At 39.5% G+C, this 18,349-nt stretch overlaps 2 protein-coding genes across 3 annotated transcripts in view; one reads left to right on the top strand and one right to left on the bottom strand.

The window, feature by feature from the left end:
• The window catches only part of MTREX (Mtr4 exosome RNA helicase), a 144,016-nt gene extending 126,547 nt beyond the window's left edge, over nucleotides 1–17,469 (top strand). The window contains exons 25-27 of the mRNA XM_030843294.2: nucleotides 1,341–1,503; nucleotides 13,016–13,120; nucleotides 14,543–17,469. Coding sequence (XP_030699154.1) covers nucleotides 1,341–1,503; nucleotides 13,016–13,120; nucleotides 14,543–14,595 — 321 coding nt within the window. The 3' untranslated portion in view covers nucleotides 14,596–17,469. The remainder of the gene's footprint in view (nucleotides 1–1,340; nucleotides 1,504–13,015; nucleotides 13,121–14,542) is intronic.
• PLPP1 (phospholipid phosphatase 1) overlaps nucleotides 14,705–18,349 on the bottom strand; it is a 118,928-nt gene continuing 115,283 nt past the window's right edge. For both annotated transcript variants that reach the window (XM_030843310.2, XM_030843306.2), the window contains exons 5-6: nucleotides 15,684–15,860; nucleotides 14,705–15,111 (exon numbers count right to left, since the gene is read on the bottom strand). In XM_030843310.2, the coding sequence (XP_030699170.1) occupies nucleotides 14,980–15,111; nucleotides 15,684–15,860 (309 nt within the window). In that variant the 3' untranslated portion in view covers nucleotides 14,705–14,979. The remainder of the gene's footprint in view (nucleotides 15,112–15,683; nucleotides 15,861–18,349) is intronic.

The following is an 18,349-nucleotide window of genomic DNA, read 5'->3' on the forward strand; positions in this document are numbered from 1 at the left end:
TAATCATAATATTTGTTATTCCACAGAGACAGCTTCCTTCAGGATTAAATATATCATTTGATGTTAGTCTTGTCATTTACTGCTGTTTTAATAACATCATTTGTAATTTTTCTTTTAAAAATTAGACATTCTCCCTCACCAAAATGTTAAGTTATATAGAGTTGCTGTGAGTACAGATTTAACACTGCATGGTGTAGATAGGCTATACCAACAGTTCAGTGTCTGCATCATTTTCCTTGGTGTTAAGAATAGCATCTTGATAGATTTAGTTAGCTTAATTTTTTATACATTTTTCCATCTCAGTTTACAACAAAGTTTAAAATCAGGTTTTAAAATCTGTTTTAGCCTAAGAAATGATTTATTTCTGGATCCTCAAAGCCACAGTAGTTTATAGTAATGAATTGGTCTCTTTTATTATTTTTCTTGGGAAGAATGGTTTTATCTATCTTTTCAACATTAGACAGGGAAAGATGAACTATAAGACACTGCAAGAGAGGAATGAAAAGTGAATCATAAAAGAAGGCCCCTTAAATGTAACATTTAACATTCCTTAATATTACTAAGAAATTTAAACTTCCAGAATCAGGGAAGTCTTAATAGGCCCAGGAGTTTTTGACCTTCTTGATTACCAAGGAGAAAAGAATGAAATCTAACTTCCTATTGTAAGGAAAAGGAAATATTAAGATTTACATTTTTTAAAGCATTGTTGGAGAAAAAGCATCATTTTGCCATAGGATTTATGTTTCTCTGAGTCTGGCTTGTTATTATTGTCTTTGTTTTCTTTTTTTTTTTTTTTTTTTTTTTTTTTGCGGTACGCGGGCCTCTCACTGTTGTGGCCTCTCCCGTTGCGGAGCACAGGCTCCGGACGCGCAGGCTCAGCGGCCATGGCTCACGGGCCCAGCCGCTCCGCGGCATGTGAGATCTTCCCGGACCGGGGCACGAACCCGTGTCCCCTGCATCGGCAGGCGGACTCTCAACCACTGCGCCACCAGGGAAGCCCTTGTCTTTGTTTTCTTAATGAAACAATTAGAGATGAGTTAAATGTTACTGTTTAGTAATTTTAATGAAGAGTTTTGGTTTTTGTAGAAAAGGTATTACTGGGTGAAAATCATGCTCTTGATATGTTTTTCTTAATTAATGTAGTGGAAAACTTTGCTGTTTGATTACTCAGCAGTGGAACAGGCACTGTGGCTACTTAGAAGCAGAATATCCAAATTGCAGACTTACTACCTAGGAAGAAAAAGGAACCTTGTAGAATACTGACTTTGGAAACCTAAAGAAAAAGTGATATGGGAGATCATAAGTAAGAAATTTTTTAAGTATATGTTTTATCTTCAAAGGAATGTGCTAAAAGAATTGCAAAAGTTTCAGCAGAAGCCAAATTGGAAATTGATGAGGAGACTTACCTAAGCTCATTTAAACCTCACTTAATGGATGTAGTATATACCTGGGCAACTGGAGCTACATTTGCCCATATCTGCAAAATGACAGATGTCTTTGAAGGTATGGTTAAATTTTGTACATATATATTTCTTTCTGATATAAGAAATATACTTAGGATGGCATTGATTTACTAAACAAGAATAATATATTATTTTTAATTTTTGATAATAAAAAGAAATCTTCTGCCTATGTAAATCAAAAATATTCTCCACGAATCCTTTGTATTATTTAATAAGCTCAGTCTGCTCATTATAACAGTTTATAATCCTGTGCCAGAGTCTCTGCAATCACAAATAAGGCCTATTTATGTGGGTATTTTTACTTTTGGTTTTATTCTCTTAGTAATAACCTAATGGCTTGCTATGCAATTCCACCAAAAAATAGCAGAGCTAAATATGCTGTCCATCATTGCATTTCTAAAATCAATCAGAACTGTTACTCAACTGAAGAAAAATTTTAAATGAAGAAGTAAAGGTAAAGGGAATATATAAGGAGTAATTAATTATAAGTGAATTACAAGAAGCAAATAATAAGCACAATATTTAAAGAAAACCATATTTAGAAATGCTGTATTCATTGCAAAAAGATTGGCTTACGCAGATAGTAGATATTTATAATGGTGAATTGTGTTTGCACCAAACTTTCTTAAAAATTAAAATAAATGAGCTTAGACTTCATAGATATTTATTATAAGAACATTTAAAATTTTATTTTGAGAAAAATTATATTTTTAACATACCCTGTATACTATGCTTTTTACCCAATATTATTAAAGACTAATAGATTACTGAGTTTATGAATCTCTGCAACAGAATCAACTATGAGCCTTTACTTCACTACATTGAATTTTAATGGGTTTTAAGGTTTTAAATATTATAGTTTATAGTATATTATTTTTGAATTATGGTGTGCTGTTTTAGTCCTTTCCCTAAAGTTTATTTCTAAGCCTTCATTAAATGGTTATTAGTATTATGGTCCCAAAATCTTTTTCTGAATACTGTATTCTGTTACCAGGATGGTCATTATTTATTAGGTAACTACTGTGTGCCAGGAGTTGTGCTAATAAGCATTTTATATAATTTAGATCTAATCACCAAAGTAGCACATCAGAGTAGACATTATTTGCACTTTGCACAAGGAAACTGATTTTTAAAAGGTAAATAATTTGGTCAAGGTCATGGAGGTGTATGTACTACATGAAGGCACTATGATTTGAATTCTGGCCTCTGTGACTACAAGCACATGATAGTTGATAACTTCATCTAAGAACCATAATACCTTATCTTTGAGTTTTGGACCACCTAGAGACTTCTTAAATACTACCTAAAATTATACCATCTCTATCCACTGAAAATTTATGCTTGTAGGAATGGTAAGAAGGTCTATAATAATCGATGGTGGGTAGCTACTGTTGAGGCTGTGAGAAGAGAGCATGACATCCTCATCTCACCTGTGAACATTGCTTAACACGCAGAAACCCAGATAGATGTATGACAGCTTGTGTGTTTCAGACACACAAAGGCAATCAAGTACAGCATCACCACTCTTCAGTCTAACTTCTTTTGGGAACATAAAGATGAAACTAATTACTGTTCTATGCCTAAATTCTACGACTTGTTAATATAATAGCTCATATTTGTATATCTGCTTCTCTGAGAAGGCGAACACAATGGCATAAAACAATAATGGTGCACTGTTTGTTTTGTTTTGTTCAAGAAAAATGAAGGGACAATAGGCCTAGAAATATAGGAAGCCTTATAAAATTATCTTTGTGGATTATTTTTCTATTCTTTGTACTTAAATGAAAAAGTTACCGCAGTATGGCAGATAAATCCTAAACTGCTAAATTGAAGACAGTTTGTATTTTTATTTATTTATTTATTTATTTATTTTTGGCTGCGTTGGGTCTTCGTTGCTGCACACGCGCTTTCTCCAGTTGCAGCGGGTGAGGGCTACTCTTCTTTGCAGTGCACGGGCTTCTCATTGCGGTGGTTCTCTTGTTGCAGAGAACGGGCTCTAGGCGCGCAGGCTTCAGTAGTTGTGGCTTGCGGGCTCTAGAGCGCAGGCTAAGTAGTTGTGGCACACAGGCTTAATTGCTCTGCTGCGTGTGGGATCTTCCCGGACCAGGGCTCAAACCCGTGTCCCGTGCATTGGCAGGCGGGTTCTTAACCACTGCGCCACCAGGGAAGTCCTGACGGTTTGTATTTCTGCCACCTATGAGTTGATGTTTTCCACAACATACTAGCAATTCCTGAAATCTGTTTCAGTTCCTGAAATCTATTTCAATTCCTTGAGGTTATTTCAGTGTCACAGTTTGCTTGAGAAATCTAAGATTAAAAATTGAGGGATTCAGTTTATAACTTGAAATTGGGTCTAACATCAACACAATTTTCACGGTACCATTATACCAGCTATACCTTTTCTTTCTAAAATTGGGAAAGCTCATAAAAGCAAATTATATAATTAAACAGCAAAAAAATAACTGAGAACCTTGATTTACTTAGGATATTGTTTTTTGTTTTTTGTTTTTTTTTTGCGGTACGCGGGCCTCTCACTGTTGTGGCCTCTCCCATTGCGGAGCACAGGCTCCGGACGCGCAGGCTCAGCGGCCATGGCTCACGGGCCTAGCTGCTCTGCGGCTCTCAACCACTGCGCCACCAGGGAAGCCCCCTTTTTTTGTTTTTACTATGTTGTTTAGTTCGTCCATTTCAGAATAGCCATTCTCTCCTCATCTTGTTACTGTACACGCTTTATATAATTGGAAAAATACTATAATCAAAGCTCTAGCCCATAGTATAGTGTGTCTTTATTTTTACAGGCAGAAAATGACTGCATTGGAACTTTTTAGTGTGCTCTGGTCAAGTGTCTGATCATGTCATGTCATGAGCCTCAGGAGTAGTTTTAAGTATTTTTCAAACATTAGCTGGAGCTAGTTAACATTGTAATGATTAACACCATATGTTTGGGGGACATCTGATGTAAGAGAAGAGTTTATACTGTGATTCAGTTGAGGAATTTTGAACACTTCACATAAATAATTATTGCCCTGTTACCACCCTGTATGGGCTATAGCCCATACAGATACGGGGTTTCAGTCTACTGATCCATTGTACTAGATCCATTGTAACCTAGACAGGGCCATTACTATTTATTTCTGTCTATACAAAAACAATATTGTAGTCTTCACTGTGCATGAAGGATTTGCTTTCCACTAAGCACATGTCATCAGGAAAGCTCCTATGACGAATTATCACTTGAAAGTGTTTACTGTACTTCTGCCTGTCATAGGTTTTTTTGTTTTGATTTGGTTTTGGCTGCGTTGGGTATTTGTTGCTTTGCATAGGCTTTTCTCCCTAGTTGCAGCGAGCGGGAGCTACTCTTTGTTGCAGTGTGTGGGCTTCTCATTGAGGTGGCTTCTCTTGTTGTGGAGCATGGGCTCTAGGTGCGCGGGCTTCAGTAGTTGTGGCACGCGGGCTCAGTAGTTGCAGTTCGCAGGTCCTAGAGTGCGCAGGCTTCAGTAGTTGTGGTGTGCGGGCTCAGTAGTTGCAGCATGTGGTTCCTACAGCGTGCGGGTTTCAGTAGTTGTGGCACGCAGGCTCAGTAGTTGTGGCTCACAGGCTCTAGGGCACACGGGCTTCAGTAGTTGTGGCATGCAGGCTCAGTAGTTGTGGCTCGCAGGCTCTAGGGCACGTGGGCTTCAGTTGTTGTGGCATGCAGGCTCAGTAGTTGTGGCTCGCAGGCTCTAGGGCACATGGGCTTCAGTAGTTGTGGCACGCAGGCTCAGTAGTTGTGGCACACGGGCTTAGTTGCTCCACAGCATGTGGGATCGTCCCCGCACCAGGACTCAAACCCGTGTCCCCTGCATTGGCAGGTGGATTCTTAACCACTGTGCCACCAGGGAAGTCCCTGTCCTAGATTTTTAAAGCAAATGCTGTTTGGCACATTCGTACTCTCTGCCCCCACCGCATGGTCTTCTCAACTGCCTTTGCACTAGCATAGTTTTACCCTTTCTTAGGAGACGGTACATCAGTGTTAGAAGGGATTTTCCAATGGATTTGTTATTTCAAAATACTTTTGCTAATAATAGTAGAGTAACATTCTATTAATATGTATCTGTTCTGTGTTTAAAGTTTGGCACAGTTTTAGTACTAAATGACTTAAGAATTAGTACCTGATACTTACCCATTTAATGAATAATTAACTGAGACCCTAGTGGGATCAGGAATTGTGCTGGGTGCAGTGAAAGCAACAGTCTCTGCCCTCCAGGAATGTTTTCAGCCTAAGCTGGGATCTAGTGGTAAATGATTGCAGGAAAATATAATTATAATCCTAACCTCAGGCCTCAATAACCACTTAGATAGGAGTTTTAAATCAAATTCAGGGCGTGAACTGTGGGGAACCACTTTTGCAAATGCCAGAAAGCTGGAGGTAGAAATAAATACCTCTCCAGATAAAGAAATGTGTTGATTTCCATCCTCAATTAGAATGGTGTTGTTTAAGAACCTCATGAGCTTGATGTTTATAAGATTACCCTTAAAGCATGTGTGCTCAAATGTCCATCAGTGGGTGAATAAATTGTGTATTATCCATATAATGGGACAGTATTCTACTGTAAAAAAAAAAAAAGTGAAGTACTGATTCATGCTAAAATATGGATGAACTTTGACCAGATTAAGGTTCTAAGTGAAAGAAGGCAGACACAAAAGCCACTTATTGTACAATTTCATTTATGTGAAATGTCCAGAATAGGCAAATCTGTAGAGACAGAAAGTAGATTTGTGGTTGCCACGGGCTGGGGGAAGGTAGAAGGAGGGGGTAGTGTGACTGCTTAATGGATATGGGTTTCTTTTTGAGTGATAAGAAGATTCTAAAATTAGATAGTGATTATGGTTGTACAATTCCAAATATACCCAAAACCACTGAATTTGTACACTTAATTAAAAGGGTGAATTTTATGCCATGTGAATTATATTTCACTGTGATAAAAACAGGCAGTGACACTGGGGTACATGCTTTAAAGTGGTAAATTTTATGTGTATTTTACCACAATTTTTCTTCAAAAGGCAATGACTAGGGCTTCCCTGGTGGCACAGTGGTTGAGAGTCCGCCTGCCAATGCAGGGGACACGGGTTCGTGCCCCGGTCCGGGAAGATCCCACATGCCGCGGAGCGGCTAGGCCCGTGAGCCATGGCCGCTGAGCCTGCGCATCCGGAGCCTGTGCTCCTCCGCAACGGGAGAGGCCACAACAGTGAGAGGCCCACGTACAGCAAGAAAGAAAAAAGGGGGGCAATGACTAGTAAGAATTCAGTTTTGCTTTACACTCTGGCAAGACCAGAAAAAAAGATTTGTAACAAACCATTAGGTTGTTAGTGTGTATGTTTCTGTTTCTGGTCAGCTTCAGATAGCCTGGGGGGATGGGTAATAGCTTTGTATCTTTTATCTAACACTTAATCTAGGTGGTCCTAATTGATGAGGCGGAATGATTTTCAAAACTGGGAGTAAGGAGAACCCTTGTATTACAGAGAACTGCAGTACGTAGGTATGCTGGGTAATTCACTTCTTCACGGTAGGCTTCATTCATCCCCTTTACGCTGCAGGCAGCTATGGACAGTGTTTGTACACACACGGTGATTTGTTGACAAGACTGAGGTCAGCAACCACAGCCATTGTATGTGCAACCCTGTACCGCCTGGCCTCATTTTCTTAATTGTTCTCATGTCATCTGAAACTGTCAGAACTCATTTTCCAGAAATTGAGTGGGAGTGCTTACAAAGTGTGGCAGTGTTTGCTCGCTCAGATGTGCGTTTAGTTTCTTTAGCTTATCTTAGCAATATACTTCATGTGGTTGGGCCTCTGATAGCTTTTGCAGATCCTGGCTATTAACATGAGTTTCTCAATTTGTAGACATACCAAAACAATATCAGGTTATCTGTGATTCCCAGTACACATTTGAAATCAGTCAAAACAGAGTTTGTGAGCCAGGGTACCTGGCTCTCTGATGCCCTGCACAGCAGTTTTATAAAGGATTTCTTTTCAATTCTAAATGACCTGTGAAATACACTCTGTTCCTTTTTAAAGTCCTATATATATTTACATTTTTAACCATTACCTAATTTAATTCTCTTCAAATAGAAGTGTTTGCAAAATACACATTTAATATCTGGTTGCATGAGTCATGCGATATTCATTACCTTCTCCATTCCAGCCCCCACCCTGTCTCTAGACACCCAGAAGTTACTGCAACTGTATTTCCTCTTTCAGTGAGAGCAGGACTGGAGCTCAGCATCCCTAGCACCTGAGAACAGAAATAACAAATATAGCCAACATTTATTGAGCTCCTATTGTGTTACTGACACTTGTGAAGCACCCTACATGCATTATTTCATTCATTTCTCACAATAACCCCATTAGGTATAGGAATTCTTGTTATCTCCACTTTATAGAAGAGTAAACTTAAAGTTTTTAATGTGTTAATAGAAATGATTTGGAAGGAAAGTATTGAGTTTACTTTTGGGAACTGTTGAGTTTGAGGTGCCTATAATATGTCTGGGTGATCAACTTTTTGTTGGCAATAGTATCTAGCTGGAATTGATAGCATTGTTTTGTTTTTGTAACCGTTGTTTTTATAATTATGGCCTATTTATAAAAAATAAGTGAGCAGCTTTCATTCACTTAAAAGTGTTACAGCAAAAATGAGTGATACGCTAATGACTGAAGTTTGTGAAATACCACCTTTAAAGATAAAACGTAGGGTCTACAAGTGATTATCCTAATACAGAAATATCACACATGGACCATCCAGAACCTTATGTTTGAATCAGGACTGAAACAGACTCACCAGTGCTCCTACTAGCATTTGCATTAATGGTATCAAAAGATTTTTAAGCAGTAGAGGAGCACCGTTCCTCCTGGGATGCAGTGGGTGGGGGATAGGCTCCTTACGTGCCCTTGTTGTGTCGCTTGTGCCTGCACATGGGGGCCCAATGGAAGAGGGAGTAGGAGCTGCAACACTCATCCAGGGGAAGAGATAAAGGTGCTATCCATTTCTCTAGTCATGAATTTACCAGTGGAGCTAGGAGATGCTCCCTTCTGATCCTACAGTGGCTGGTGTCCATCTGGCAGCCTCCTGTTCCTAGGGAATAGGCTAGTCCTCTTCTTACCCATATTTGTAAAGCTGGTTGGTTGTGTTTGCTTCATGGTTTTGATTTCAGCCCCATCCTTTCCCCCATTGCAACTTAAGGCTGTTTTGTGCATTTTTATCCTGTCTCACCCAGGTAACTGTCCTCCAGATGCCATTCAGACCTGCTTTCTCTCCCTCCCCCTCCCCCTCCCCCTCCCTCTCCCTCTTCCTCATTTAGGCCATTAATTGAGCTTTCTCCTTCCCTGGTCCTGTCTGTTCATAATTTTCTCAGGCACGGTCACAGCAAAAACAAACTAGTATCTTCAACTTTTATAAAGGTTTCAGCTTGTAAAGGTCCAAGATTCTTCTTCCATGAACTCTTAGCCTCAAAGTTTAAAGGGAAGCCATTGCTGTAAAGGGTGGCTAATACGGTTATCTCTGCCATTTCCAATGAGGGTGTCAGATTTCTTTTCTAAACCTAGATGTAAAACTGTTAACCTGAACCTGAAAGGCATTAACCACCTCTAGGGTTTCTCATTTGTAAAATGGTAGTAGAATGTTGGATGTGGCTAACGACAGTCTCCTCCTACTTGGAAACAACATCTTCAGTGAAATCACTATTTTCTTCTGTTAAAGGTTGCTAGTAAAAGAAGCAGTGTTTGTTCTGTTAATTTTCAAAATCTTAATATAGTTTATTGGTGTCAGAATGAGTTGTCTCAGTAACAGGAAGTAAACACCAGGTAGATATCACATAGCTTCTTCCTCATTCTCTTGGAGACCTGCTGTGGAGAGGACACAGCCACTGCTTAGAGAACTTTCCTTCTGAACCACAGTTCCTTTTTTCTAGTCATGGAGAGAGAATTAGGAAGCAACTGATATTCTTGTTTTCCCATCTGCCTTATGCACCACCAACCTGGATCAGTCTAATAATTCACTTTCTCTATTCCTGTACTTTCACAGCAGAGTTCTGCTGGAGAATAATTGTATGATTTGGTGTCATCAAAAGCCACAGTCTGTAACCTCAGAATCACATTAAACCTAGTAATAATAGAAGTAGCAGGAGGAGGAGAGACTGTTGAGCACCGGCTGGGTACACTTTGAACACTACCTCATGTAGTCTTGCCCACAGCTTGCTAGTACAGTCCCTCAAGTAGTAGATGCCATCTACTACTTAGTTTGCTTAGCTATAAAGTGGGAAGAGTAATAGTTCGTATCTCGTATTGTGAGGTTAACATCATGCATGTAATCCCTGGTCCACGCCCAGAGACTATGTCCTCCATGCAGGACTTCTCTCTGGCTCTGAGACTTCTCGTAGAGGCAATTCCAGATCCTCACTGCTCTCTTAAGCATCTACCTCAACTTTGCCCCAGATTTCTAGGTGATCACTCCTGCTTCAGAGGAAAGGGAGATGCCACTAGGCCTGTCTTAACCTAGAAATTCATGGCATATATCCTTTCCCTTATTTTCCTCTTCAGAGGAAATTGCACTCAGTTCCAGGGCCGCCTTCCACTGTTTTCTGCACCTTTGCAGTCTTGAGTCACATCCTTTCTGCTGCCATTTTAGCATACGAATATGTTTATATTTCTCATCCACGTCTTCTCCAGCTACCAACATAACATACAGTGTTTAAGAGCAAGAGCATATATATCCTGGTCTTAAATCCTACCCACTCACTAGATGAATGATCCTGGGAAAGTTACTTAACTGTGCCTGTTTCCTTAGCTATAAAATGGTAATAATAATAGCTCTTATCTCGTATTGTGAGGTTAATATCATGCATGTAGAGCCTTTAGTACAGTGCCTGGCACAAGTAGTCAGTAAGTGTTAGCTGCTGCCATCATTTTTTAGTAAGTTATCTTGTTGTCATCATCATCCTCAATCCCTCAATCCTTTCACAAGCCAGGCTTGGAAAGAGTAGTCGAGAATAGACCATCTTCAACTCCCTACCTCCCATTTCCTTCTTGAGCCATAGTAACCTAGTCCCCCATTTCACTGAAATTATCACAAGTCATTACTCTGATTGCCGAATTAAGAAAACAGACTCTTTGTGACTGGATCCTACTTGCCAATTGCCACTACTTCCTACTTCTTGAAACCCATTACTGCAAATTCTTTGGCATTACCTGGCAATGAAGATTTATAACAGAAGTGAGGAGCTTAGAGTATGACCTGAAAATCTTACTAAATATTTACAATTTTTTCTCGATTATTTTAAATGTATAAACTGAATTTAATTAAAACTGAAATTTATGAAAGTAATATATTTATTATAGAAAATATAGATAAATCATTTTTGTGAGGTACTATAGTATAATATGGTTAAATGCTTAGGCTGTAGAATCTAACTGTCTAGATTTAAATCCTGACTCCATCATATACTCCCGGCTCTGACCTTGGTCAAGTTATAATTTCTCTGAGCTTCTTTTCCCTCTTTGTAAAATAGGGATAACAGTACTTGTCTCATGGAACTGTAAGGGTCAAACAAGAAAATTTACACAAAACATAGATTATAGACCTGCCACAAAGTAAGTACTCAGAAAATGTTGGACATAACCCTTTTCAAACCCTTTTTTCTTGAAACATGCTCAGCCTTATTTCACCTTTCCTTGATGCCTAAGTCTTATTATAAACATTAATTACTTTACTCTCCCATAATAAGAAGGCCAGGGTTATTGTAAGATGTGTGTAGATGTGGAGGTGAGATGTCAGTCTTGACCCTACTTCTCCAAGAACTCCATGGACCTTCTAATGGGAGAAGAGGAAGGACAATAAAGTATGAACTTTGAATATTTTGGTTTAAGGACTGTATTATGACCTTACATTCCTTTAGAGCTTTGCCCCTGTCACAGAATTTGTGCATCTCATATCTCAAGTGAGACAAATCCAGTTAGGTAAAGTAAGCCCTCTGTTTAAATTGCATTTATCGTCATTTACCTTACAAATGAGAAGGGGAAATAAGAGTAGAGTAAGGGCCTAGATCATAGAGCTAATTACTTAGCTGAATCTTTCCTAGTATCCAGGTCACCATCCAGTCTTCTTTCCTCTAACTCCAGGTGTCTCAGCTCACTCTTTTTATAACCAAGTCTAGATTAGGTGAACATCCCATAAGTAGGAGATGATAGCATCCTTTTAAGAGAGGTATCCCCATTGATCTTTCAAGTTGACATATGTGCTGGTGGTCCTCTTGTTGACCAATCTCATCCCATAAACCTCTTGCTGTGAACTAGCATCTTTGTGTTCTGCTTGCTCTGGCCCATAGGTGGGTTCAGAAACCAGGCATGTTGTCCTTATCAGCCCAGGCCCTCGTGCAACATTTTCTCAGAGAGAAAAGGTGCTGTACATGTACATGGGCATTTCCTGCTGAATCCTAATGACTCTCTTAGGTACATGGCTTATATTTTTGCCTTTGTCTAAGCTCAAATTCCATTCTGCTTTATGAGTTAAATCTCTCTACTGTTTTTCTCCCTTGGGCACACTGTACCATAATGTGCAAGGCATTAAAAGGTAAAAAGGAGCCCTCAACACTGCACATCGAGTGTATTACAAGAGCTTGATACATGTTAATGAATTCTTCCAGTGTTGCAAGGAGTTAAATAAGGACCTGAAGTGTGAGTTAACAGCTTGCATATCAGAGAGAACTGATATTCCGAATGTATTTCAGACATTAAAAATTAAATCCAAGGGTTTTAAACTTAGGCAGGTGGCACTTAAGAGGAAGGATCTCAAGGCCCCTCCTTGTGCAAGTCTGACAGAAGTGAAACAGTGTTTACAACTTCACCTTTGATGCAAACACTTGTCTCAGACGGAGTCACATCCAGTGGGAAGAGACTGATCTCTTTTATGCTTCATTGAGGACACATTGTGTGAGGAAAGCACTAATGAAAGAGTCTAAGGTCCAGAAGAATGATTGATTGCACCTTTAAAATTGACAAATCTGATCCTGTTATTCCCCTGCTTAAAAATTCCCTGTTGCATTCTCTTCACAGGATAGTATCCAGAGGCCGTAGTAGGCCACACTCAGGGTCCTTGAATAGCTGCTTTTCTACATTGTCTCAGTGGTCTTCCCTTGTCACTGCCTGACAGGGACCTCATTTATAAGAGACCCAAGTTATATGTCACCTTTGCTACCTTTCACCCATGTTGCTCTCTCCTGTGCTCCCAGGGCATTTTGTTTACTTACCTCTCTAAGAGCAAGTGTGAACACATTATAATAAATCCATGGCTCTCTCTACCATTAGTCAAGGATGGGAATTAAACTTTTCATCTTTGTAGCCTTCCTGGTGCCTAGCAGTCACCAGTCAAGTTTACTACTGGTTTACTGCAGGAGAAGTCCCTCAAAGTACTGTCAATCAGTTAAATCATCCCATGTTCACCTTCCTTGCGTCTTCACAAAAGTTCTGCTATTCCTGATTATTTACACTTTACAAGTGATTTGTTTCCTTTTCTGTCCAGGCAGCATAATTCGTTGTATGAGGCGCCTGGAAGAACTACTTCGACAAATGTGTCAAGCAGCAAAAGCCATTGGAAACACTGAGCTGGAAAATAAATTTTCAGAAGGTCAGTATCCAGCCCATAAGCTTTTTCTAATAATTTAGGCAAATCCTGTTGAGACTTGAGCTCTTGACCACAACCTAGGAGAACATTTTCAGATGCTCTTCACTGGATTGCCATGAAGGGCCATGTAGTAGTGTCCAAAGAAAATATCAGTGTGTGTGTGTGTGTTGGAAAAAGTTTGTAAATGAATATATATAAAATCTCAAAATATTTATTGTGCACTTATGGTGTGCCAGACATTGTTTTAAGCACCAGGGAATACAGCAGTGAACAAAAAAGATACAAACCCCTGCCTTAATGGGGCTCACATTCTAGTGCAGGGAGGTGGACAGTAAACAAGTCAACAATTAAAATATATCAGGTAGCAATAAAAACAAAGGAAGAGACAGTAGGGAATTGGAGGATAGATACGATGGCCTAGGGTCCCCTACTCAGAAGGTGGCATTTAGGTCCTTCATAGACACTTGATATACTTAAGCAACAACAAGAGGCCAGTGTGGATGGAGCACAGCTGAACAATGAGTAGAATAGTAGGGGTTGGAGGAAGAAAAGAAATGGTCATGTAGCTCCCAGCCCTCAGCTTTTTCCTCTGAAATGATTGGAGGTTTTGAACACAGGAGTGATGTGCTCTGACTTGGGTTTCACAAGGCAGTTCTTGCTGTTGCATCACAGGCAAGTCTGTAGATTAGCAAGGTGGAAGCAGGAAGACCAGATCAGGAAAGAATGGCTAGACCAAGGAGGTAGTAATGGGGAGAGGCATACATGCTTGCAAATAATTTCATTCATTCCATCTGAATGCTGGCCAAGAGAAAGGACTATGAGTTAAAACATCAAAGAAGAGCAGCCACATAGTTGCTCTGAGTTACCAGCTGCTCACAGTCAAACCTGGTGATTCTGCTGGCAACTCAGCGCCTTAAGAAGAAGCTTATGAAAGCTGCTTATATCTTCAACATTGTTAAAGAGAGGCAGACCTATTTAATCACTCCAGGGTTAAGTCTAGTTTTGTAAACTTCTATATGATAAAATGTGTTTGTCCTTAGTCCAGAAAGAATTTCACATGGTAACTGAAATATAGTGCCTTCCATTGCAGGCTGAAAAATTCATGCTTTTGGGTCAACTAACTTCTTGGACAGCTTAGTCCCTCTGGTCTGGTCTTTCTGAATAATTTTAGACACCCCCGCACGCACGGGGTACTTTAGATTCAAGAGTCATGAGAACAGGGGTCTGGTTTCTAAGTTTCCCATCTCTCAGAGGTGGCTGTGAACTCCTCTAGGTGTCCTTCAGGCAAGCAAGGTTTTGTATTTTCCAGGCTTGCCCTCTCACCAAATTTAATCAGGATTGTTGTGCTGTCTTCAAAACCCCAGGGGAGAAGAATTACATTCTTTGTGGTCTTGAGAATTTAAACTGTATTTTCTTTTCTCTTAGGAATCACCAAAATCAAGAGAGATATTGTGTTTGCTGCCAGCCTCTACCTATAAAGAGTCAGCTAAAGGAATGTGGGATTTTAAATTGTTCACCACCTGTCTGATGTATTATATTTAAATCAAGCATCATTCTAAGAAAGCATATTACATACACAGCTGTACATAAGCATTACATTTTTTTAATAAAAAAATGTACAGGTGGGGCATTTGTTTTAGTGAAAGGCTTGAAATTTTTTGTAATGAACTTAGAGCTATTAGATAACCATTGTGTTAAATGTAACTATATACACACAGGTAAAGTGGGCATCCAAGAGTTACAGTAGCAGCAGTCCCCTTAAAGGCTTGTATACTGGGAAGAAGGACGCATCCTCTTGCCTTCTGGTTGCAATCATTTTCCTTTAGAAAGCAGGCCAGCTTCATCTGGGCACTCTGCCACCTTCAAGGTTGGTGAGTGTTCCGATAGTGATTCCCTGTCGTTGGTGTTTCATGCAGAGTTGTATGAGAGTCCTCTTCTTTTCTTTCTTTAAAAGGAGAATTTCTCTCCTTGAAGAAATCTGATACATATACAGCCTGTATAGAACAGGTAACATTTAGAATGGGGCAAAGTATTTAATGATACAATTTTAAGTAAGTTTAAACCGTATACAAAGTTGCAATAAGCAGTGTGCAAAATATAAACAAAAGGATATACTTTACAGGGTACAGGTTAAGGGTACGAATAAATTAGTGGCTAACAGGAATTTTTGTTAAGGACATTCTGAGAGTTGCTCTGTTATGTACTGGGCAGATGGCTTCACTCTGCCAGCCCTTAATGAAAGTGTCATTCCTCATGTAAATTAGTTTTGTTTTTTGTTTTTTTGTTTTTTTCCAATTCATACTAAAAACACTTTATAGCCAGAGCTTTTTACAATTAAAAAAAAATTTAGTAAATTTTTAAATAACTTGCGAAGAGTAAGTAATGTAGGTATTATTTGCTATCTATCCTAAAATGACTTTTAATAACGTTGGGGTCCTCACCCAGTAGCAATTATTGAGCCACATTCTCTGCCTTAGCATACTTTTCTCATTGGGACATTTTTTTCTACTTATTTATCCAAGTGTTTCTCAGTATCAGGATGTAGGCTGCTGCCCTGTATACTTACAACTAATACTGCAACCAGAGCTCCTTGAATGAGTCCGGTCAACACATCACTCCAGTGGTGTTTGTAATCAGAAACTCGAGAAAGGCCCACATAAATGGACGCAGCAACAAGACCAAATTGCAGTGTAGGGCGTAAGAGTCTTGCCCAGTCTCCCTTCATCCTGGCTTGAAGATAAAGCTAACAGAAAAGATAAAAATAAAGAAAAGAGCTTAACATACCAACTGGAGACTATGTTTTATATTAATTATCACCACATTGTTAAAGGGTTGATGTTTAAAATGATAGTCACAAAATATTAATATTCATTAAATAATCTGTGATTTACTATATATATGGAACAGGGCTTTAGGCAAGCATTCTTGTACTCATTAATACCTAAAAATTAATCCCAAAACAAAACCAAAAGGATAAAAAATTTAAAAAATAAAAACTATTACCACCACTCTTCAAATTATGAACAAGGTAAGTGTTTCAGACCTTCTAGGATTTCAGGGGGCAGCTCCTCACCTTGCAGTTTGAATTATAACTGTCATTAGTGTAGAGTCTTGGGATCAACTGCTAGCATTCTGAGCACAGGTTACCCTTACCCTGGGCCAAGCTACTGTATTTTCTAGCCAGCCATCTAGGAACTAAATTTGCTTAATTCACCCAAACAATTTACTTGAGAGCTCCTCTGGCCTCAAATTATTTAACAGAGCAACTGAGACTAAATAAATAATCTGTATTTATAAGTAAATACAATAATCTGCCTAAGTAAATAATACAGTTTGTAGTTTAGTCCTGATCCAGTAAAGGAGTCTATTCTTTCAATAGCACCTGTACCCTTTAAGTTCTATGACTTTTCTAATCAGACCTGAGAATCTTGCCTTTGCCATTGTCAGCCTGCCTCTGATTTTGGGTGCATCCCTAAAGATTGTAATGTAGAATGAATTTGGAATAGTTTCCTATGAACTCCTTTCAGCCAATATGGTCTCATTTTTGTAAAACAAAAATTTTCCTAACTTCTATCCAATAAGAATATACTTCTTAATATTCATTTTTTAAAACTCTGCTCAGTAATTTATAGCTCATATACTTAAACTGTTTTCTGAGGACTGCATTTAATTATGTGGCTGTACCCAATGATGCTGCCTATTTAAAATAGATACACAAATCCATTTCCAGTTCTTTGGGCACTGCTATGTGTGTTCAGTTCTCAGCACCTGGCAAAGCCCCAGAGGTTGTCTAATTTTATCAAGTACTTTATAGTATAAACATCTAACCCTAAAAGAGCGTACCAGTTGTTTAACTGAGTTGGACTCCTTAGCTGGCTGAAGTGCTACTGGCTTTCTGTAGAGCTCCTCTTCCCTTTTTTTGTTTGTTGTTGTTGAAGCTATAAAAACGTAAGGAGTAAGAGGCTTGTCTCAAGATTCTAGAGTTGGGAAGATAGTTGGTTCTGGTTGGGGCAAAGTTGACATGTGCCAACTGAAGCCCAGTTAGGTACCACAGCCGTGCCAGATAAGATTTCACCTCATTAGTTCTATTTTTATTGGAAACTTTTTGTTCATTTTAAGGAGGACAGTTCCTTGACTAGGGCTGAAGCCAAGTTTCATATATAAAGTTTAACTGACCCTCTTCTTAAGCCACCTTTTCAGGTAAGGGTTAAAGGCATGGGTTATTTAGACTATAAAAACATATACCTAAGAATTACAAATACTTACATGAATGCAGACATCTTAGGGAGAACTGCACCCATCCCTGCTAGCGACATAGCAATAAAAAAAACCAAAAAGCAAAAAAAAAAAAACTCTAAAATGGTTGTAAAGCTAGTCCTACCCTAAAGGAAACTCAGAGACAGGGCTTTCAAGGCTCTCCCTCACTTAAGATTCTAAAACCCCTCTAACAATACTTTCCTTTGAAAGAACCCTGACTTTGACTCTAGGTAGCCTGCAGACATCTGTTAAATAAGTATTAATTTGCCCCAATCTCTTCCTCAACATCCCTGTGAAAGTAACATTCACTTATGGTCAGTAATCAAATAAGTTGCAGTATACTTGAGGTGAACCCTTTATCCTCTAAGTACTTAGTTTCTTCTTACACGTCTACCCAAGTACAGATGGTCCCCTCGGTGTGGATCCAGAAGCCACTCTCCCTGTGGGAGCTCTGGGATTCCCCAGTTGTGATCATACACCTAACCTTGTGCTCCACTCTGTGTTCTGGCCCTTCTGCTGACTAACAGCCGTATGGCCTGAGTGCAGGCTCTGGTCACAGAACAGTTCTCAGCTCTGGGTGAGGTTGGTTAATTGAGTGTGCTTCCTATATGCCTGTTCTGTGTTTCCCTGGGTCCAGGGTACTCAGTGTAGCTCTACAAAAGCTGGGCACCACCTCTAGCCCTGCTCTTTCCTGGGAAGACTCTTCCATTTCAGTAGACCCCAAGGCGGTAAACACTGAGTTTCTTGAACCTTGGGTCAACTGAGTTCCACAGTTGACATGCCCTGAACAACTCCAGACCTCGACAACTCCCCTCCCGTGTTTCCAGCCAAAAGTCTGTTCTACACGAGCAGGTCCAACAAAGCACACCATGCTGTCTTTCTGGTGGCTCCTCTTCCTCATCCTTTCTCAGCTTCTGCAGTGCAAATCTTTTAGGCTCCCTCTCTCTGGAGGCGCTAAGAGACTTGGCTTCCTCC

This window comes from Globicephala melas, chromosome 3 (assembly GCF_963455315.2).
Source record: "Globicephala melas chromosome 3, mGloMel1.2, whole genome shotgun sequence".
Taxonomy (NCBI): Eukaryota; Metazoa; Chordata; class Mammalia; order Artiodactyla; family Delphinidae; genus Globicephala; species Globicephala melas.